We start from the raw sequence: 24,839 nt of genomic DNA on the forward strand, positions 1-24,839 counted from the left end.
CCAGAGTTCATTTGCATTTTCAGAGTTATTACGAGCTCCGGTAACAGGGCTAACAGGCGAGGGGGTCTGTTCTTCTAATAACATTTCTGATTATGCACGCCATATTCCTGGCAGGTAAAAAATAAATAAGGTCTTGTCAGGGGGATTTTTGACAATGATTTGGAAGCTATTTTCTGAGGCATATTTATGGAAATAGATAACACATTTCCAGCATACTGCTCACACATTTTAAGTTACCAGCCAATGTACATTTACAGTCTGCACACTGCCTTAAATACGCTAAAACGTATTGGAATATTTTTAAACGGGTTTATTTTACAGGTGTGTATTCCTGCGCATGGTTATGTCAAAAGTGTTTTTGTTTTGTTTTTTTAGATTCCATAATAAATACTCACTTAGGAACTTAAAGTGGATGAAAAGTTTATAATTTAAAAACATTACTTCTGAATTGTCATTAGCTGTCTTTTATTGTGTTGTCAGTGAAGTTGTAAAATTACATATAACTTTACACCAAAAAAGGTTCTCACTAAACCTTCTTTTTTCTCACTAAAATCATGTTAATGCACATTTTCACATCTTGTGGCTATTCACTGAAACAGTGAATATTTTAACGATTACAGATTACCCTCATTCATTTCTATTTTTAGTGCCTCACTGTAACAGTTTTTTTGCTCGTTCATGTTTGTGGTAAGTGCTGTGGATTAGGCCTAACTTGTATTAAACTTGTAATATTCCTGCTTAACTCTTGTTCCGTACTTGAAAGTACAGCTTTTAATGGTTGAAGCTCATGATTTAAACATTTACATTTTGAATTACATTCACCCCTGCATCTGACAAATTACTGCCTTCAGAGCAGGCTTCCTCAGCTGCCTACCCAGGAGCAAGCAGACATTATGTCTGGCTCGAAAGTTTCTTGACATGCTTAAATCTCTCCAAGAAATATAGCTGTAGCATTAGTTGAGCCTTGATATGAATTCAAGGCTATGAAGGGCGTGCTCACATACAGTTGAACAAACAACTGGAAAAGAAATGAAGAAGTTGTGTATATAAGAAATGTACAGGGCAACATGTCAAGTGCTTATTTTATTAATATTGCATCTTAGTTTGCCCTGCTTTGATGGTTTAAGCATTCTGCAGATAAAGTCATCCACTTTTGTAGCCTCTCTTTAACACTCTAGGGCAGCTTGAGTTGTGATCTAATTATACCGAGGTACATGCTTTACATTCAGTATCACGCCAAAATACTAGAGACTGCTTTCACATGAAATGTTCAGAGCCATAGGCAGTACGTAGGTTTTTGTACAGTAATTACCAGCTTCTAATTATTCTATTTTGCTGTCAGTATCTCTAATGACTTAATTCCTGTCAAGACCATGAAAATACATGATTGCTTGGCCAAATTTTATATATGTTATGTTCTGTTGAATAAGCCATGACAGATGTAGACGATGTTTGTTGCTAAGCTCATTTTGGCGTATAGGGTAAAGGCAGGGCTGCATGTAAAAAAAAAAAAAATAATAAATAAAAAAAAAATCACATAGCACGGGTGCTACATAGGTTAAGTGTAGATACGTGTAGAAGTTAAATGTACAAAGTTCTTATTATGAAATATTAAATTGTTATGATAAAAAAGTGTCATGGCAATTTCTTTCTTTTTGTCAGAAAATCGTATGCATTCACTGTGAGAGAACACAAAACTACTGTACACTTCTCTACACTGGAGAAAAATGTATTTCCAATATTTTTCAAGTAATAGAATGTCTGTTTCATTCATACTCATTTATTTTTCATTTATTTATTTTGTCAGTTCTGTACTCTCCATTGACAGCTCCACATCTACCACTATGGTGCTTCAAAAAGTCTGTAAAGAGATCTTATAACTAATCCATATGAATTGAGTGGTTCAATCCAAAATTGTCTGAAGAGACACAATCGCTTTATGATGAACAAATTTAATTTGGGCTTTTAGTCACATAAATATTGATCAGCAAACATAAATAGAAGCTCAACCAAACCATCTTGACACGTGAGAACAAACCTCTTGCGGAAGCTGAAACATGCTGCGTAATACACGTGAATGAACCTTGTTGGTTCTCACACGTCAAGCAAGCATGTTTGAACTTCTATTTATAACTGATGTGTGCTTTGATGAATATTTATGTGTAAAAAAAGTTGGATTAAACCACTCAATTCATATGGATTTGTTTTACGATCTCTTTTTGAAGTGTCAGTTGCGTAACTGTCAATGGAGGGACAGAAATCGCTTAGATATTATTAAAAAGATCTTCATTTGTGTTCCAAAGATGAATGAAAGTCTTACGTGTTTGGAACGAAATGCATTTTCATTTTTTGGGTTTAACGTTAGCATACCAAAAAAAATACAAATAAAAAAACCTTTTTAAAACATTTTAAAAAACTGGATGTTTTGAACGTTCAGAGAACATTCATTCAGAAATATTTTCATAGCTCAATGGGAACATTAGCAAAATGTTGTCATAACACATTTTTGTTAGCTGGGATATTTCTCTGGTAGTTTCCAACGGTTTACGGTTTCATACTTGAGCATGTAATGTGGTTTGTGGCGGTGGCAGATGGAGGAGGAAGTAGGGGGTGCTGGGCCTTTAACATGGTGTGCAGCTGGGCCGCTGCGGAAGCACATCTGCTGGTCAGACTCCACACTGAGGTTTGCCCATGGCCTCAGCTGGGTTTGAGGGTCAGTGAGTTAACCCACTGCAGCCAAACCACGTCTAGTCATCTCCAGAAAAGACCACGAGATAGTGGTCAGCAGAAATGTGTGTGTGTTGGGGGCAAAATGTAATTATGTATATAATATATATATATATATATATATATATATATATATATATATATATTAGTTATAGTAACATAGTTAAAGATGTTAGATATTTTCACAGCGAAAGGATCATTATAACAGAATATACAATAGCTATATCATAGGATTATGTTATAATGATCCTTTCTCTGTGAAAAGATCTCACTTCTTTTCCTCCCGTTTCATAGCATTTTCAGAAACAAGCTGTTGCTATTACAACGGGGCTAGACTTCTTTTTGCATAAAGCCTGACTCTCTTCCTCAGTTACTATTATATGTATATACTGACGTATAAATCCACAGAGGTTTTGCAACAGGTGTGAGTGAAATGGATTTTCAGTTGAAATGGCCTTGGTGAATAAGATGTAAGCAATTCTTCCCGTAAATGTGCTACTGTATTACTGGTTTCAGCACGTTTTCTTTGAAACCACCTTTCTCGCTGGCTGGACATCAGTGCCATACATAAAATGTGAATCATGAAAAAAGAGCTTACAAAATGATCCTACTCCACTCCACTGACTCTGCCCCTTATCCTACTGCAGTCATGTTCAACTGCTCATGAAAAGAGATGAAAGTACAATAGACAGTTAAATCCATTTCCATCAACTCTCCTTTTGTATTGTTGGAATTTTTTTTTTTTTTCTGGTTATTTTGACGAATACCAGGGGCCTCATTTATAAAACTGTGCGTAGGATCCTTACTAAAAGTGTACGTGCGCCTGAAAGCCCAAAATGGCGTACGCAAAAAAATATTCAGACTTATAAAACCGTGCGTACGCCCGAACCTGCGCAGGATTCACTTCATAAATACCACTCAGCGGAAGATTGTGCGCACATGCGTCTCCTCCCCGAAATAACCATATATGGAGCTTACAACGCCTAGTTTTACTATGCATATCCTCATCTGCATATCATTTGCATATGATTATTCATCCACGTGATAACATGTTTAACGGTACAAGACATTAGGAAAATATGAAATACGGATGTGCCGTCACATTACATTAATAAAAATAATTTAGTAGCCCATCCTTGCCTTGTTTTTGAATAATTAAATCAAATAGTGTAAAATACATTTCAGAGAAAGTTTTTCTCAATCTTTTCCACTGACCAAATAGTATTTTTAATTGATTTATATTTTTAATGGAAACATAGATAGACCTTGTTGTGCATTATATTTGCACAATCTGTTATTATCATGATAAGCAATTATCTCTGTAGTTAAAACATTAAAACACAACATGCCAAAGGAAAAGTGTTCAAAAGCATTGCATCCACAACAAATATGTATAGGCTATTTATATATATAGGCTAAATATATATGAACTTTTCAGTAAATTTAATGTAGGCTAGTTTTAGTGTTTAACTCCATTAATGAGAATGGCAATTTTAATCAAAATGTTTATATCGGAAGTAAAACATATTTTAAATCATTATTTTATTTAAACTATAATTGTGAACATGCACTGTAGCCTATTATGATTAGGACTCATAATGAAGATTTACAGTTTTACTTCATCTGCCGTTAGATATGCGTCAGTTTCACTAAACGGCCCAACGCGCTCGCTGGCGCGGACATTTAAGATGTGGATATTTGCTTCAAGTGGCTTGGTGAGTGAAATTATATTTGAATTATCTTTCTGTATATGTATAATTTAATTTCGATTTTCTGTCTAAAAAAGTCACCAAAAAGACATTTAACTCCAGCTCACCATCGGTGTCGCCAAACTGCTCCGTCTCCAAAACGTTCGTACGCATGGGTCAGAGTTTGCGTGCAGGTGCGCACATTTTCCCGTCAAGTTTGTTTTTATAAATCACAACTTATGCGTCGGAAGTGGCGTACGCCTCTTTCAGGGCCTGTTTTGTGCGTACGCAACGGTTATAAATGAGGCCCCAGGTCTTTATGAAAAGCTAACTTCATCTATATGTCTTTCCATTTTTGAAGCATAGATATTCACTGTAATTTCTGCTCTCATTTACATTTTTACATTTATATTATTCATTTAACACTAAGACAAAATGGTGTCCATGTTTTTTTAAGGTTTAAAGTGAGCTATTAGTGTCTAACTTTCTACCCATTAAGGATTGCTTAGACTAAAACCAGTGCAGTATTCATGTACTAGAGCTAAGCATAATACCTCAGAATGTATTTTCGAAAACCCACACATGCACAGTAAATTATGCCACTCATTGTGCTTAGCATAAAAGCTAAATTTGATGATTATGTCAGAACTCAAAAGAATAATGGACAAGATTTTTTTTTCTTTTTTTTTTCTTTTTTTATACAGTATGCTTTTCAAAAGTTATCCCTTTCACGGAGGAGAACAGCAGAAAAGATGAAGGGGTGGAAATAGACAACAGGCAATGAAAAAGAGAGGAGAGAATGTTTTCGCAGTTTGGCGATGAGGAGAGCCCATAAATAGCCCAGGCCACCACTAATGGGCCCAGGGGGGTATTGTGTTGGCTTAGAGAGTGACACTGATGCCATATGACAGTGTAATCAGCACTGAGGTGGACACTGACATTATCTGTCTCTCATGATAAGGGAAAGCATGGAGGTGAAGCTAACCTCACATCACTCAGACCTATCTCCCTCATCCTAAACGTGAGCTGAATGAGAGATACACGCAATTTTGCGATTCTCCAATATGAGATGGAGTAGTCGTTGCAGTTGCAGTAGCCTTAATTGACCTGATTTACTGCAGATTGCAAATTACCTCGGAACAAAAGCCATGAAATGCAGCCAAGAACCTTCAAAAACTGTTGAAGCTTAACATATTTGCAGTAGCTTCTATTCAGCCAATAAATCGCTTGAACTATACAATGCAATATTTGACTGAGTAGTGCAAACAGATTCATGGCATGTCTTAATAAATATGTGGTATCCAAATTGGTGAGAACCCCACTATGTTTTGTATATTTTCAAATTTTATTTTAAAGGGGTCCGTCCTATTATGCCTTTTTTTACAAGATGTAAAATAAGTCTCTGATGTCCCCAGAGTGTGCATGTGAAGTTTTAGCTCAAAATACCCCACGGATCCACATATTTTTCAACGCTCAAGTAAGGTGTTTTCTATGAATGTGCGAGACTTACGATTTATTATCCACTTTTAGGAAATAACGATTAAGTGCAGAAAAATGTAAAATGTGCGCTACAAATGAGCGTGCGTATAATTAAGACAGTACATTATAATAACATGGTAAGAAATGCATATCAAGCAGCATAACACGCTGTTTTGTACAGCTAAACATAACTGGAAGCGAATGACACCTGAAGCCAGACACATTCAAATTACAAATGGGCTTGCCAGATCTTACTTGAAAAATAAAATAAGGTGGATTACATGTTAAAATTTCCAAAAATGCGCTGTTTTTGTGTTTTGTCCCTTTAATTGCAAATGAGCTGGTGCTCCTGGCCCCCTTTCAAGAAGAGGGCATTGCTTCAAGTGCTCATATTCCAACAACAATACAGGACAATCGCACCCACTGAAAATAATAGAAACTGTAAGTAGCTTGTCGCATTCAAGTGGGCGACTTCAAAGGCTATTCAAAGGTTATTTTTTACAATAATTCTGATTGCACGCGAGGGCAGCATCAGTGAAAATAGGCAAAGACGATGGTAGCATTTTTGTCAACATTAGCTGTACAAAGTCCCAACAGGCTATTTTAGAAAGGCAATTTGGAAGGACAACATATGACGTGTGATACTTTGTCTGGGTCTGAAGTTTGCGCGCAAATAGTTGCTATTGACCCATCTTTCAGAATCAACCTTTTTGAAAATCCAGTGTTGAAAAGATCCCTTGTTTGTGAAGCAGTATGTTACAAAAGGATTGTCGCCAAACTTATGAGACTTTAGCGGTTTTCTTTGGGACATTTCTTTTTGAAAATTAAATTTAAACCAAATGTACTCAGTGGCTCGAATGGCGGGAGTCTATGGAGACTCTTATCTGCATTGGTACATCCCAAAACACAACACTTGTAATGCCTCTTTGGCGCAGACATTGTATAAAGTTTGCATGGTCACAAAATTGCATATTTGATTTGTGATCTCGAAATGTCTCATAATGTAATGTATTTGTATAAGCTGTGTCAAATGATATTATAACATAATATTATTTAATTTAATTAGATTTATATATTTCTTATTTTACATCACTCTGCTCAAATATTAAACAATTTAAAATTTGTATAATTTGTCTATGGATTTCTGTACCTCTTTAGATCAGATGCCTTACATGAGCAGCATTCGGTAGAGGACAGCTGAGATTTTGGTGAATGCTTGAGTGTTCTAATCTACACTCTTGCCGGTGGCACTGCTTATTTATATCTGATATGACGCCTGGCCGCTTTCTCACAGACGGCCCTCTGTTCAAAATCTCCTTCGTCTATTAATTATGCAAGAGACACAGTGTGGATATTTAATGTTGCGTCAAGGCTTTCTCTTTCACTCCTCACCCTAGGACCTTATTTCATTGTGCTCCTATTTCTACTTTTCTCTGTGTTTCGCTCTTAATTTCCATCATCTTCCTAGTACAGCGATAAATCCACAGTCTCTCTCTCTCTCTCTCTCTCTCTCTCTCTCTCTCTCTCTCTCTCTCTCTCTCTCTCTCTCTCTCTCTCTCTCTCTCTCTCTCTCTCTATCTCTCTCTCTCTCTCTCTCTCTCTCTCTTTATGAACGTTATTAAGCAATGGCATAGCAGCAGTATGTACTCCCCATAGGCATTCAGCGTTGCCCTCCCAAATTAAAAGCGCTGATTGCATCCTGTGGGTAATGTGTTTTTATTTGCTCTTTATAGTCCTTTTATTGGTGTATATTCTGATGAGCGGCAGTATTCAGAGTAACTGCACAACAACAGAGAAGCATGTGATCAAGATCTCTCGGTGTGCCATTACACATAGGCTTTTCAAGTGAAGGACAACCAGAGCTCAAACGCATTTGTGTTGCTCGGGCTAACCGGGATGATGTGTGAGGAAAAAAAGGTGTTTGAGGAAAGGTCTCCATGAAAGGTCTTCTTACTGGGGTCGCACCACAGAAGATTCATTGGTGGCTGTCTGGGTTGGGGGGACATAAATGTGAGGGAAATGCATCCATCACACAGCGCAGATCTAAGCTTAGAGGAGCATCCAATCATGGCTCAGAATAAAAGGCTAGGCATAAAAGTCTGCACCGCAAGGTCATTTGAAAAAGAAACAGATAAGATGGAGAGATCAAACGGTAAATCTCTACTGCATGAAGTCTTTGTGGTTCTCACAGGGGACTGGCCCATTAAAGCAGGCCTGTGCTCCACTGAACATCTCCTCTACTTATGAAAATCGCTATCATCTCACTCCTCCTGTCCCAAAGCTACACTCCAAACATTTAAAACAGGTTTTTGTGCTTAAACCTGTTGCATCATTCAGTTTTGTTGAAGAATTCAGTTTTTTTTTTTTGCAATCCAAGCATCTTTGACATCACTTATGTTTGGTTCTTACAAGAGCTACGGTGTCAACTCGGGTATTTTGGCTAATTGTAAGCACCTATGGCGAAGAAAAAACTTTTTAAATGCCACACTTAATCAGATACTTAAGAAAACCCATTCATCTTCTATGTTTTTCCTTTCTTTTTATCCATCATTTATTTTAACAAATCCCTGCAGGTATATGCGTGTGCAGGTGTGTATATTGGTGTATATGAGAGTATGTGTGTTCCCTTTGATGGATTGCTTGTCAGAAGGCACCAGGAGCGCTTCCTATGGCTGACTGAAACATTTACTCACCAGTCACGTTCGCTGGGTTTGGTCTTACCTTTGAGAAGCTCTCAGCAAATGTGTTAACCCTTCTCACCCAGGCCATTTTGTCTGAGGCCAAAGGTTTGGTTTGTGAGATTCCCTTTTCCTTCATGCTACCAGTCAGGGTGTAGCCGAAGCCATCACTGCATCCATATCGTGTGCAATTGTCATGTCAGAGGTGCTATGTTAGGTGCCGTTACTATGGCAGGGAGATCAATGCCTCCGTCCACTCCCACGTCCTCCCAACTCCTTTGACCGTGATGCTTTTCATCCCTGTCTGACTGCTCTGCACACACCGTGATAGTTATATGTCAACTTTGATGGTCCCATCATGCTTACAGGAAGTCAGACACACCGTTAGCTCATTGCCTCACCTTTACACCACACACACAGAGACACCTGCTCAGTGCTGCCGTTTATCGCCTATCCTTTCCTCTTTTCACTTTTTCTGGTGAGGGGGTGCAGACTTGACCGGCGTGTTTTGTGATGATCACAATCACTTCAATGTGTCATTTATTCTCATGAGTGCTTCAATACTTATCTCAGTCTAGACACAGCCAAAAACTGAGCTGTAGTACACCCAGTACGTCAAGTCAACTGGAGGGCCAGAAATGTTCTCTTCGACCACATGTATGGCATGGCTTATGACATTACATTATTAATAATATTAATAATTACACACACACACACACACACACACACACATACAAAAAAGAAATATATATATATATATAAATATATATATATATATATATATATATATATATATATATTACTATACAGATATGATATGTATAACGATATGGCTCTATATATCAGCACGGCTGTGATCAGTCGTAGGCACGAGGCCATTAAAAGTTTGGGGTCTGTTAGGCTGCATTTATTTGATCAAACACACAGTAAAACTGTAACCATTATGTTCTGTTAGTGTCATCATCATGGACTTTTAGTTTGTTTTCAATTCTCATCGTCTGATCCTTTGTTCAGTTTTCCCGCTCCTCATTTGTGTTCATTGGCTTCTGCTGTGTCCTATTAACTATCCTTATTTGTGTTTGTTGATCCCTCACATTCATTCTATCTTCGGTCTATGTTACATTTAGTGTGTGTTGCGCCCTTCCTGTTTGTTTATTCGTCGGATTATCGTCATTAAATTTTGTGTTGGAATTATATTCATCATCTTCGTTTACCTTCATGTCACCACCTGTGACAAAAACAGCAATATTGTGAAATACTATTACTACGTGTTTTCTATGTTAATACATTTTTAAAATGTGATTTTTTTTTTTTGTATTGCAGAGCTGATATAGCAGCCATTACCTCAGCCTTTAGTGTCACACGATCCTTCAGAAGTCATTCTGATATGATGATTGGTGCTCAAAAAACATTTCTTATTATTATCAATGTTTGAAATGTTTTCAGAATTTTTTAATTTACACAGAGCAGCAATATCATATATGTGGTTAAAGTGTATAAAGGCATATGGCGATTAGGAATATTTTCCCATGTAGGTATTTTTTAGTATGTGACTTGTTTACTTGCCTTTCTGTCATTTGCTTTTTTTTTTCTAAGTGAGAATGAAACAGAAGAGAGCAGAACTCCAGGCGGTATTTTTTTCTGGTTTGACAGCACATGCCACCGTTCTGACAGGCCTCATGTCTTACTTGTTATATATTTTCAATGCAACTAGATCAACTTTATTTTTATTTGACTTGTTCTTACAAACAGCGCTTGGAATGTGAGAAAAAATGTCCACCTTCACCATGTCCTCTTGACTTATTGTCCCTCTCAGTGTAACTTACTCTTGTCTTGTTCCATTTTGTTCTGACTATCTAGGGGACAATTAAAAATGTGAAGTGTAGCAATTTGTCTAGAAATTACTTGACAGCATCCTACACAAATCCCGCACACATTTCCTACGAACTAATTAAAATGAATCAATGACATGGCACTTCAAAATGGCTGCATATGTCAAAGCCATCAGCAGCAAGCAAAGGACACTCTTAATTGTTTTGTTCCTGTGGTTCTTGTAAACAGCTTGTCAAGGACTGCACTCAAGCATCTATGTTACACAAGTCTTTTTTTTTTTTTCTCCTCTGCCTCAAATGCCTTTCACAAACACATACTTTACAATCCTTGCCGCCCTGCTGCCACATTAACTCACCCCAGGCTGGTAGCATGTTGTGTTAAGTGTTAGTTGTCTTGCTGTCTCATCAAAGGCCATTAATTGTGGCACCAAAGCGATGGTCACTTACACTACATCAGCCTGAGGCCTCTTTTCCATGAAGGAATCAGATTTCAAAACATTGACAGCCGTAAGTAGAGTCTCTCATGTCTTCCTCGCTGGCCTTTTAAAAGCAACCAGTCATTCCTTTAGCTGGCAAAGCCTGTCATACGATAAACAGAACGCAATATGTGGGTACATCAGATGTGCCAATACTTTCCCCTTTACAAAATCCAATGTTTTGAGTGTGAATGTGAATGAATAGCCGTTAGCAGAACAGATCAGGTGGATAGAGTGCTAGATGAGACTATTTTATTATTTATAGTCTCCTTCACTAAGCCTCTCAGCAACATTCATGTCCCTTGATAAACAACACAGAGAAAACACCCTTTTCAATTATACCTCCAGCTGTAAATCATGCAGGAATGAGTGGCGGCCTGAAAATTACACCCTTCCATATGACAGGCGGGGATGCACACACCTTGATATCCTTCTCCTGCTGATAGCTTTTAGCATTTGTCGTAAATGTCCACCTGTATCGACAACGAGACAAGCATTGCTGTTATGAGCGCAAATTGGCCTCAGTCCAGCATGTTTCAGCGGACTCTAGTGGACATTTTGACTTGCCTCCTGTACCGTGATTCACAGTTCCTGAGCAAGCCTGAGCTATTATCCCTGCCGGTTGGTTTAGGCTGCAATTTGAGGAGAATGATGGCTCTTTGATGAGAGCCTTCAAGACTGGTAATACATGTCTGACCAATGCATTTCAATCACGGGGGTCAACTTGACTCAATCATTCCAGCTGCTGGCATGGGTCTGTTATTTTAACATTCACATTGTATTGCACGAGTCAAACTGACTCTTTGGCTCTTTATAATCTTTTCCAAGAATTGTGTCCCTTTAAAATTGTATATTAAAATAATTGAATAATAATTAACAGGGCTCCAGACTAACACTGGTTCCCCATGTTCTACAGATGGTGGCTCTGGCAGGGGGGCCATCAAATCGAAAAATTAAAGGAAACCAATAATAACAGTCACATTGTTATTGTTTTTCAAATGCAATTAACAATCGTATTGCATATTTTGTACTCGCATAAATGGATATTTTATTATTACTGTATATATTAGTACTTGATACTGATTGGTCTGTGTTTGTTCTGTGACAGTATAATTTTTTACCTGTTCACCACTGTGCACCCAGAGTGGATTTTTTTTTTTTTTTTGCATGCTTGCATGCATGCATAGCAACATTATTATTTTGCGAATTATATAGGTTTTAAGGATTATTATTATGTTATATTATTAATGTGTAGTTTTAAACGCAAGTTATTATTGCATATGGTACTATATGTAATGTTATACAAGTCTTTTTGGTGCCAAATTCTGAAGCCATTTTTGTTTTTTTGAAAGTTCCAATTGTGATCCCATTCCAGATGCCACAGATTCAGCAGATGACATGAGTAAATAGCTTTCAGCAGGAAGCTGAGTGGTACCATGATGTGATACCCATTTTTCCAGCCACGGTTCCTGCCTAGCTCAGCTGCACACCCAAAACAAGCCCATTTAAGCCATAGAACCACTCATTATCCCAGATCTCTTTGCCTGACATTGCTTTGAAATGATAGAAACTGTGAAGAATTTCTGTGGATATGGGAATTGCTACATGAAACTATGCCAATGATTTTTTTAAAGGTCTGTGATTCTGTTTATTGATCGGAATCTAGATATTGGCCAGAGGTCCTGATGTTGGTGTGTGACCGCATTCCGAGTGCTCAAGTCAAAGACCAGAATCCTCTTAAGACCTACGTGGGCTCTTGCCAGCTTCATCACATTCAGTCACTGAACTGATAGTATCAACCTCAGACAGCATGCCTATGGACCTCCAGCGGTCCTCTAACTGACTGTCTGAAGCACACAAAACTGGCAAGCTCTAATCTAATTGGCTGACTTTTCTGTATTTCCTGGAGTAAAGACAAACAGGTGTTTTTTTGTTTTTTGTTTTTTTTTCACCTGGAAACAAAGCCATGTTTACAAGGTACCAAGTTGACACAACAAGTGTTTGAGGATGGAGTTATCACTGGATCTGCCACATTTTGTCAGATCCCAGTAGATCTTTGAAATATTTTTAGTTAACTAGATGAGCAGACTGGTATTATTCTGCTTTGTTTTCTGACACGAAACTCTCGAATGAACGGATTACTTCTAAAATTCTCCTGCACAATTTATCAGAGTAACTCAGTAATACACATGTTTTATTGAAATGTTATTGTTTTGCTTGTTTATTCTGCAACACTTTATTTTAAATGATTAACTGAATATAGTAAGACATATTAGCCATTATCTATGCATTTGTTAAGCTTTAACAAACCAGTAATTAATAATTAAAAGGGTAATTCACCGTAAAAAGTCATAATCACCTTTGTGTTGTTCAAATGTTGTACATTCATTTTAGGGTGAAATATCCCTTTGACTGAAGATGCATTAAGGGCATGTTATTATTTTCAACTTATCAAACATTTGAAGGAATAATAAGCAGAAATAAGCCAATAATTAATGGTTAACTGAATGTATAGTAAATGCTTTAGGTTTACACTTTATTTATAGTCCACTTCAGATATTCTAAAGTAACTTTGCCACTGCATGTCAACTAACACTATCTATAGCATTTAGACTGTTGTAGACTAGACTGTTTGGTTATGGTTAGGTTAATAAGGCTTGGACTTGCAAAGTTACTTCAAGTCAGAATGTCTGTTGGGGGAGCATCAAAATAAAGTGTTAGCAGATATTAAGCAGACAGTCTACTCTAGTGTCTACTCTCAGAAACTCGAATGAAAGTTACTAGTTATTTTCAAAGTTACCTATAGTCAGCAGAATGTCTTTAGCCGGGTGCACACTGTGTGATTTTGGCTATGATTTTGGCTGTCTGAGACACATTTTGCAAATCCTAAAAGATTCATCTTATCCTAGGCTAAGTCTTTGATCGTTAGTTTGACATATTCACCGTCAGCCGATTAATGACCGCTGCGATCAAATTTTACCTCCGATGAAATTCTGGCAGTGTCAGAAGATTTGACTCACAGTCCCGCAGTGTGACTTCTCCTATGACGACCGCCAAATTGTCTTCGTTTTTCGAGACAAGCCATGACCAAAATTAACGTTAGATTTCTTTAGCCACCATCTCAATCCAGTCATCATGGAGAAGGACAAGGAGTTTTAGGAGGAATGTTTGGATTTAAAAAGTTGCCTGATGGCGCGTTTGACAAAACAAAGATGCTTTGTACAATTAGCAAAGCTGAATTGAAATACCAATGTTTTTTTTTTTGTTTTTTTTTTTTATGGGGACCATGCATATTCATGAACATAGTTGTATGAAAATACACCAGAATTAGTAAAAAATAACTACTTTTCATTTTCATTATGCAACACTTTATATACCAGACAAGTAGGCTATACTTGAAACGTTTGAAATTGTCAAAGCTTAAACATGTATGTCTATCTAAAATATCACAATGGTGAAATGACAATGCCTTTTTATCCATAAAGTTTGTATGGCTTTCTTAAATAGTGATTCAATACGTTTAAGAGTAGTTATGCTAGTTAATGACCAGTTTATGAAACAATACTCAATATGTGAAAATACCATAGTATATAAGAAAATCTTGGCAGCTTTGGTGTCAAGAAATGGCCTAATTTGTTTAAAATTCTGCCGAAAATTATCGGCCAAAAATGGCATTTTCGGTTTTTGGCCGAAAGAGAGAAAAAAGGCCAAAAATATAAGCCGAAAAGATGCCGCCCTGCCTTTTCGTGTTCGGCGATCAGGTTTCACGAGCGGGTCTTTTCCGATCCGTGTGTGCGCCGTGCTCTCTGTTCCGCGCGTGTGTGCATGTGTGTGTGTGTGTGTGTGTGTGTGTGTGTGTGTGTGTGTGTGTGTGTGTGTGTGTGTGTGTGTGTGTGTGCGTGCGTGCGTGCGTGTGTGCGTGCGTCCGTGTGTGTGTGTGTGTGTGTCGGCGCGCTGCTGCGCTCTCTGCTCAATGTTCTGCTCCGTGTTTGCGCTGCGCGTTCTGCTCTGTCGTTCACGGCCAAAACCCTCCAATCATTTACCGATCACGCACTGGAAAAGCAAAGTCCGCTCAAATGTGAAATCTCTCAGTAGTAGACTTCTGTTTGAAATAGCCCTACTGAGCTGGCATAGCCATGCTGGACAACAATGGTAAAATTACCTGCTCTGATCACATGCTCTGGTAATAATAGCTTTGTTGGACTATACTTTATTTTGATAATTAGATTAAATAATGTTAATCTGTTAAATCGTATTATGTTGCAAGGAACTGAATGAAGAATAATATATTGATGTTTAATATTATTTTAATATAGGGCTATTTTCTGTTCCTTTATTTTCTGTGTTGTTTAATTTAATTAGGTGATTCTACGTTTAAATATTGATGATTATAAGCTTGGCGGAAATGCAATTCATTGCAATTAATTACAGCAAATTGTGCATTTAGTTATTTTTTTTTATCTATTCCCAGCCCTAAAAATAACTTATTTTGAGTTCCACAGAAGAAAGAAAGTCATATTGGTTTGGAACAACATGAAGATGAGTAAATGTTGACAGAATTTTTTTTTTTTTTTTTTGTCAAACAATTCCAATAAACAGTGATTTGAATCATTTCCATTTGCTGGTTTTGACAAACACCTGCAAAAAGTGATTATTACTTAGCAATAATATTTTGAATATTCAGTAACAGCTAAAGCCCAGATAGTGATATATGTGTGCTTTGAGCTATATCATGTAGAGACCACAACATTTAAAGACCTTCACTCAATAAAATGAAATGACCTGACAAGTATAATATAATTTTCCTACTTCGAATTGATTCACACCATTCGGTAACTGTTGGCACAGAGTGTGATCGCGCTAAAACTTCTGTGGATATGCCAGCGGATAATGATGCCACCGTAGACAGAACCACAGAGAAGCACAGCATGGCCCAGGGCTATATAGGAGCAAAAGCACTGAGATGTAAACAGCTTGGAAGTGGCCTGGCCCGGGGACATGTGGTGGCCTGCTCAGGGTGATGCTTCCCCCATATTCCTCAGTGACTTCATGAATATACATGAAACCCCAGTCATGCAGGGGAGGGAAGTTCATGCATGGACACCTATCTAACAGAGAAGATTCTGCTTTCCTAAAACTCCGCCGTAGTACAGCTGACAATACAGCACATCAGTGTTTATCCACCGCCCACCCAAAGCCCAGTTCATAAGGAGGTTTGGCATTGATTTTCTTTCACGGCGTCCATGTATGCAGTAAGTACAAAGAGCAGTTTCCCTTTATTTTTTCATTAGGCCCAATGCCCCGGTGCAGTGTTTCAAGCATGCAGTTGACATTTCTCCAGACACAAATACGATTTTTATGGCTGTTCTGTTTGAGATCCCCAAACATCTCCCATGGCTGGAAAAGCAATGAAGCATCCTTGATTTCCCAAATGCGATGGAAGAAATGTCATAATATTTAGATTAATGTACGGCAGAATTGCATCAAGCTAAGTATTATCTCCGACTGGGTCAATGCGATCACAACTCTTTGTATGGTTTGTCAGGGACCCTTATAAAGTTTTGTACTATCTCGCTCATTTTCACATTCATCTTTTTTAGATTATGCAGATAACATCTCAAAATCAAGTTTCCACAAGTTTCCACTGCCCAAGGGTGTCACTGACCCTTACCCACGAGTCTTGGACTTTGCGGTGCAATACATTGCAAGGACAGGCTAATCTGTACTGATTTGGAGCTCAGCCAGTGGAAGGCTCCTCTAATCCCTCATTCTTTTTATCAGAGGAGGAGAGGCAAATTTCACTTCTGCACAAGAGGGGGAAAGGAGCTATTTCATGCCTCACTGACTCTACTGTTTTTTTTGTGTGTGTGTGTGTGTGTGTGTTTTTTTAGAATGGTTGTCTTCTCTTTTTCAGGCCTTATTTTATATGCTGCATCGCAGCATTCTGTGAAAAACTTGCTGTATGTGTGTTTTTTTTCTAGGGGTGCAGAAATACTGGAAAGACACCTTTTCCAATTAGCATATTGGCCCTTAGTTGTACTCTGTTAACACCGTTGCTCTTTCATAGAAAAAAGGAGGTCTTTAAACTTATTAATGCAGCTTTCACCCTGTTATATGCATTACAAAGTAAAGACATTCATTACAAAATTCCATTACATTGTTTTCAGTTGGCCTCCCATTCGTAGCAAAACAGAGTGTGGGCTGCCTCCGCCGCTCTGCAGTAGTAAAACAGATTAAAGACTGTACGCACCTGTTCGGATGGTGTGCTTGATGTTCCCACTTTGAGTTTTTTAACAGCTGTCCGGTACAAAGTAGCAAGAGGAAGAGACATATGCGGTACCAGGCAGCTTTCAGCACTCCACAAGTCAACAGTAATGTCTTTATTAATCTCTCTGCCTCCAAGGCAGCTTTGAGAGGAAACACTGAGAAACAAGTGAAATATTCCAGTCCTGGATAAAGATAAAGGGATTGCTTTTATCAAAACATGAATCAGCTGTTTTACGCAAAGGGAGCCATAGAGTACCTCCCCAGGGCCAAACGGAGAAAAAAGATCATATACTGTTAGCAATGTTCAGGATTGAGATAAGGAGACTATTGTGCCATCAACGCATGCATTATGAGAACACAAACACTGATATTCATTTGGTAATGTAATTAAAGCATTTGATAACACAGTGCAGTATGTCACGATCCTACTGAGTGAAAGGAAGTAGTGCATTACTGGTAACAGATATCCTGTGGGTTGAATCGCTCATATTTTCCTGATCATGTTTCACACGTGTATCATCCGCATACATACTGTACACACTCAGGGATGTAAGTAACAGTCATCAGTCATTGAGAAATGCTCAGAAATGCTTAATGTGTCTAACTCAAACTTTCTGACACACATGCAGCATTCCACTGGCAGCATTTGTCACGCGTAGCATACAAATTATTTATTTTGGTTTTAGTGTTTATTTCAGTTATCTTTCTTAACATGCAAATATTTTTTATCATAACAAGTGGCTAAAGGGGACTAGAGAGGTTGTTGGGGACATAGATATATGCATGGATGTCTCGTCTGTTTATATGGACTACAATATGTAAGCCGTCCGCCATATTGGAATGGTTAAATCTGGTCTATGACCAATCGAGAGCAAGTTGACTATGCATCTGCAACCTGTATGAATATCTTTCTGCAATAGACATTACAAGAGGATTTTCACAGCATTTAGTATATTGTTAATGTAATAATTCTGCATATGGATATTGCATAGTGAGTTATAAATACTCAGCACATTATCACCACTGAAAGAATATCCAATTTTTTTCTGGAATTTATAGCTTGTGGTTTTTACAGCCATGTGCTGCACAATGCTGTGACATGTACAATGAAAATTCCTTGATTTATTACAGTGATGAACAGCATCTTGTTAACCATTCCAAGATGGCGGACGCATCGACATGATCGCTCTTGATCGCTCAAATGTGGAATCTATGTATACATTTATGGTCGGGACATTAAACATCATCAGCCGAACAGGTAAACTCATCTACTCACTAGTCCGCTTTCACAGCCCCGTTGTGTTTATAATTGCGCTCTTGCAAACTATTCTAACTCAACCTTTCAGAGATTTTTTTTTTTTTTTTAACAAAGACTGAAAGAGTTCTTGGAAGCTTAGTAATGGGCGTCTTTGAAGTCATGTGACCGTGGTGTAGTTATTTTATAGCCTATGATTAGCTTTTGACTACTGCGATTGTATTTACGTTAAACAAAATCATAAACGTTGTGTCCATTTCTGAAGATTATCACGATGAACAAAACGTAGAATCGTAAGCTTTTGTTATTCACAGACCTTATTTTCTGCAATAATCCAAAAGCCAATGAAAAAAATCATATGTTTTTTGTCAAGGTTGCTAACTTCTGGGTTGGCCTACAAAAATACACCATCACTGCAGCACTCTATTTCTCATATATCGTTGACATCCAGCAAATACACTTTTATATAATTTAAACAAGTCTTTGTATATTTGCATTAGAAAACAACTATTAAAAAAATTATTTCACAAATTTTACAAACCTCAGTGAATCCAGCATCCTTGATTTAAAACTAGGTTGCCGATCCGATTACTAGATTACAGTGTTTAATTCCCTTTCGGTCATGTTTTTTACAATTTCTTTATTTGTGAAAAGAAAAGTTGCTATCTCTTTATCTTACAGTTTATTTTAAGGTTATTTTACAATTTTATTATCAAGTCAAAACAATTATATTTTTCATATTGATTCATTTTAAAATGGCTTCTAATTTAGTAAATATTAGGTGAAATGAATATAAAACTCATTGCACCACATTGTATTATTTACAATCTTTAAATGAAATGTGATGTGATATATCGACCATCGGCCACTCTGCTCTCTATGATATCTGCATCTGCCATCAAAAAATCCTTATTGTTTCACCCCTAATCGTTCCATCCCTAGTTAGTATTTTTTCACATTTGCTATTTTTGTTTTTGCTGCTTTCTCTCAAAGAGAAGTTGCAGTACATCATATTCCTCACTGGAGTAAATACATAAGGGCTTCACTTGTGTTGCTCCAGGGAGACGTGGGGATGCACCTTCTCTTAGGTCTGAATCAAGCCGTGCACATGGCAGTCCTCACAGTGGACGTTTTTCCTGCTGCTTCCGACAGCTCCAGATACCTGTAGTTGTAGCACAGCCACGCTTGCTGGTCAGATGCTTACCAAGCTGTCAATGTGCTGTGGAACATGCTTTACAAACAATTACCACACCATCTGCACTGTCAGTGAGCTGTTTAGCATTAGCGTCTCAGCTTCTCTCGCACTCTCTTTTGTGTGTCTTTCTCTTTTGTGCTTCTTTTTTTCCCTCTTTCTTCTCAATTCATCCAAGCCATGGGTTAATGAAGAGGAGGTTAGGAGAGCAGCTTGGATTGTTTGTTTGTCTGACTTTCTTTCGTTTTGATCTTGTTAAGGCCTGAAGCTGTGATGTTTTTTCATCGTGGAAGTCTCACAGCATGAGCGAGCGCTTGTGCACATCTGAACAACAAAACACACTTTTATGAGTTTATTCCAGAGAAGCTCTTATACCATGGCCAGAGGTATTATTGAAACATCGGTAGGGTGAGAATAAAATATTTGTTCTCAAAGAAAACAAGTTCAGAGCGTGGACACAGCGGTGCGGTAAATGGAAACAATTGATTTTATTTGTTCAATGCAAGTTATTTTTGTTTATTGAAAATGATTGTTTTCTCTTTTGCTTCACAGGTACGTCAGTAACGAGAGTAACTGCAACGGATGCGGATGATCCGGTGTATGGTAACAGTGCCAAACTGGTATACAGCATTCTGGAAGGCCAACCTTATTTCTCCATCGACCAATCCACTGGTAAGTTAGCTACATTAAATCTAAAAAGTTGACCAACAATGACTAGATGGTCATTATTCAACATCCTGATTATTATGCCTATGAATAGCTTGGAAATAGATGTAAGTAAATGTAAATTTCACCAAGTACAACATGTTCCTGGATCAACATTCCAATCAACCAATCAGATTTGAAGGGATCAGTTTACAGTTTTTATGCTTCCAACCTGTGTTAGGTGCTTCTACATCACCTAGGTGTTTTTCACCTATCATTTCCCTCTGATTTTAGGGGGTAACTTATGGGTGCGATTAGGTTTAGAGGTAGGGATATGGTTAGAATAAAATTTCCGGACAGTAATGCTAATATGTTGACCCAGGAACACGTCTAACTCTGCAAAATCAGGACGTGTGTAAGGTCCCTTCATTTACCAAGGCGAGTTTTAGGTGTTAGATCATTTATTATTACTATAATCATTGTTAGTATGATCATCATTATGGGAGACAGGAAAGAAATATTAGAGAAAGACCAAATAAACAAGATCATTTTACCTGAAGGACACATGCAGATGCTGATTTTGTTCTGTAATAGCGCACAAAGCAATTTGCAGCTTCTGATTTAAATGACAGGGCTATCTTTGAATTCCATCTGCATTCTGCTTCCTTTTCAACCTTGACTTTGTTTTTTCCCTAATTGCATTTTCAGCTGACTTGTTAACAGTGTGTCTGTAAGCAACATGATTAAATAATGGTGAAATTACATTAATAAGCAATGAGATGGAAATGAACAGCTCGTAATTTGGAAAAACAACAGACAATAAACAAGTCCTGTATCTGTTCAAATTGTATGTGCATAATAAATGAACAGTCTTTAAATATCTTTTTTTTCTTATGAGAACACCTCTTTTGGTTCATAACCCCATGCATTTCAATCACTCACTGTCAGCTTTGTCTAAGAATGCAAATGGTCGAGAGAAGGTGCAAAAGCCCAAATTGAGGTGCCTTGTGCATGGTTTGCGTGATTACTGAACACATGCAGATGGCTTATTCAAGTGAGCCAGATGTTTTAATGAATGTTAATGAAAAATAAGAGGTAAAGGGAAAACAACCATTAGAAACCATTTGACACTTCCAACACCTCGCCGGAAATGAGACACACTTGATAAATAAGTAAACATTATGCACCAATTCATTACTTGGTTAATGGCTTGCAAAAAGAAAAAAAATATGTAAATAAATGAAAGGAAAGTAAACCTTCAAATACCTATGGAAATTAATGTTTGTGTTGCCTCGCTTCTGTGATCATCAGGAATTCATTTGAATAGATAATGATAAATCAGGATGACAATTGAATGAGTTTTGCAGTGTGCGTTTGTGTGTGTAAGAGCATCAGATTCAGTGTTGCACCGCACGTGGCGCGCACACAGCACTCAGGGCGGTCTGCATTTCCATATTCCTATCGACAGTCAGAGCACTTCAATTCTAAAAATGCACATCCTTAGTTCACTGAAATTATTGTGGTCTGTTGGTCTCCATGACAGAACAAGAAACAAAGACATGTAAGTGCAGCATGAAAAGTCTAGAAGACAATGCATGCGCTCCCTGAATTATTCATGTGTAATGGAACTGGAGATGGCCCTACTTATCCCACTTACCTTTCTTCCCATAAAATGCTTTTGTTTCCTTAGTTCTTTCCTTATGTTATTTGCAATCTCTATAATGTACGTCCCTCTTATTATAGCATTTCTCTTTCTTTACACAAACTGAAATGTCATCCAGATATTGCATAGTATAAAAAAAAAAAAAAAAAATTAAGATATTTTGTCACTTCCCCTAGTGACTTCATCAGAGTCATAGTGATTTCCCTGGATTTTAAGCTCATAACACACCATAACATCATAAGACTCGCAAATTGCTGTGGGAATCTCCTCCACAATGGTAAAAATCGTGAACGCAGTGTGAATTGGGGTGAAACATCTGTAAAGATGAAAGGATAGTGTTAAATGTTAGAACTCTCAATATGCAACCAATGAAGCCGTGCGAATGAATGGCAAAACACCTACATGTACAATAAATGGGGAAAACTATGTCTAGAATATTTCAGATTTATTAACATGATAAACTGAGACAACCTTTTATTTAATACAGAGGGCTTTCATTTTTTTGATACTGTGGGTTTTGTTGTTTGAGTAGATTACCTGTTGGCGTATTGGGGATTTATTTTTTATTTTTGTTAGGCTGAATCAATGATAGTGCATACAATATTTAAGATCATAAGAGACAGACAGCATAATTCACATTCAGTCGGAATATAAATGACTCCAGGTGCTGGGACAAGTCCTCGGCAAACAAACAAGCTAATTTGCAATGCCAAATGAAAGCAGCACAGGCAACGCATGGCACACACTAAGCTGGTCGGTGTGTCAAGGACAGGGGAAGAGCTAACAGATTTGGCAGAAGGCACACCTCAGAATCTACAATGGCTTGTTCATCTAGATCCTGTTCAGTGTAAAGTTGTGGCATATTCTGATTTTTTTTGTTCATATCTAAAATATATGAAACAAGATATTTTCTTGATGCTTTTTGTAATAGTAGTGCTCTTTATAATATCAATTAATTATATATGTCAATTAATATATTTATTGTGATTGTTATAGCAATCATTAGGGTGGCTCTGGCAGGGATGGATCGTGAGATGAGGGAAGAGTATCTTGTTGTCATTCAAGCTAAAGATATGGGAGGTCACATGGGTGGGTTGTCAGGAACCACCACTGTGACAGTCACTCTAACCGATATCAACGATAACCCACCAAAGTTCGCAAAGGGTAAGAGGGACCATCTTTTATTAACTACATCTACACTACCGTGCACAATTTTGCAGTCAGTAAGATATATAGTCTTACTGACTAACCCTAACCCTAACCCAATCTATATAATATATATTTTTACTATTTTTATTCAACAAGGATGCTTTAGATTGATCAAAACTATCAGTAAAGACCTTTACATCTTACAAAAAATTGCTGTTCTTTTAACCTTCATTCATCAAAGAAAAAATAATAAGCAGCACAATTGTTTTCAATGTTGATAGTATAAGAAATGTTTCTTGAGCACCAAAATCAGCACATGATTAATGATTTCTGAAGTAGGTGACTTGAAAAAGGCCGATGAAAATTCCACTTTGCCTTTACATGAATTAATTACATTATAAAATGTATTAAAATTAGTGCTGTCAAATCGATTAATCACATCTAGCATAAAATTCAGCTTTGCCTTTACATGAATAATTAAAATTTAAAATATATTCAAATTAGTGCTGTCAAATCGAATAATCCCGATTTAACATAAAAGTTTGTGTGTGTGTGTGTCATATATATATATAAATATATATATATATATATATATATATATATATATATATATATATATATATATATTAATGTTAATATATATATATATATATATATATATATATATATATATATATATATATATATATATATATATATATATATATATATATATATATATATTAATGTTAATGTTAGCAAATTGTGATTAATCTATTTTACAGCCCTAATTAAAATAGAAAAAAAAATTGTATATTGTAATATTTAAAAACATTACTGTTTTCACTGTATTTCTGATTTCTGAACTTTTGACTGCAAATAAATGCAGTCATGGTTGTGCAATAAACTTATTTCAACACGTTTCAAAACCCAAACTATTGAATGGTAGAATCTACTGTATACTATATAAAATAAATGTTTAGTACTTTTTGTCTAGCATTTTAGTTTTTTTATTGTTTCTATTGTTTCTCTGAGTGCTATTTGTCACCTGATAGACCAGATCTTCTACTTTCTTGTACCTCATCTCTAAAGGCTCTTATGAGTTCAATATTCCTGAGGATCTTGGCATTGGGAAGCCTGGAGGAAGAGTAAAAGCGAATGACAGAGACATCGGGGAAAATGCTAAATCAACTTACACCATCATAGGTGGAGACGAGAGGGATGTCTTTGAGATTGTCACTGATGCTCAGACTCAGGAGGGAATCCTCAGACTCAAGAAGGTAAGACCAGAGAAGTATGCTTAATGTGCCATAGGGACTCTCTAACAGTTGTAAACTGTCTGTTACACAATTGTCACTGAGCTGCATATTGTGAAAAATATGAAAAGTGGCTCATTACTGATGACAAATGACTGCTAATATTGCAGAGACAGAACCTCTCAGTGTGTATCGCAGGAGTCAGAAACCTATTTGACACGGCGTGCCATTTCAAATGTAATTTTAAACACTGTGCCATACCCTCCAAAAAGAAAGAATTAATCATGCAAATTAATTAATTATGCAAATTACTGCCTCAGTGTTTAGTGTTTTACGTTTTGTAAGGTTTGCTACATTATTTTCACTGACTGGTGATGTGTTTGTTGTTCCCTATGAGTTATGTGTCATGTGGTGATAAGTTGAGTCTTTTTCTATAATTATATAGTTGTTAGTCACCGTCATTGTGGTTTGTGTGTGGAAGGGGATGTATTGTGTATGTCTGGTTGTTAAAAGCAGTAACTTCTTATTTATGGCAAGTATTGTTCTGAAACCA

At 37.1% G+C, this 24,839-nt stretch overlaps 1 protein-coding gene across 2 annotated transcripts in view; it reads left to right on the top strand.

Annotated features, from left to right (window-relative positions):
• The window catches only part of cdh8 (cadherin 8), a 146,352-nt gene that overhangs the window by 101,210 nt on the left and 20,303 nt on the right, over window positions 1-24,839 (top strand). For both annotated transcript variants that reach the window (XM_079605065.1, XM_079605066.1), the window contains exons 4-6: window positions 20,147-20,266; window positions 22,899-23,066; window positions 24,123-24,310. In XM_079605065.1, the coding sequence (XP_079461191.1) occupies window positions 20,147-20,266; window positions 22,899-23,066; window positions 24,123-24,310 (476 nt within the window). The remainder of the gene's footprint in view (window positions 1-20,146; window positions 20,267-22,898; window positions 23,067-24,122; window positions 24,311-24,839) is intronic.

This window comes from Phoxinus phoxinus (assembly GCF_949152265.1).
Source record: "Phoxinus phoxinus genome assembly, chromosome: 2".
NCBI classification, from domain to species: Eukaryota; Metazoa; Chordata; class Actinopteri; order Cypriniformes; family Leuciscidae; genus Phoxinus; species Phoxinus phoxinus.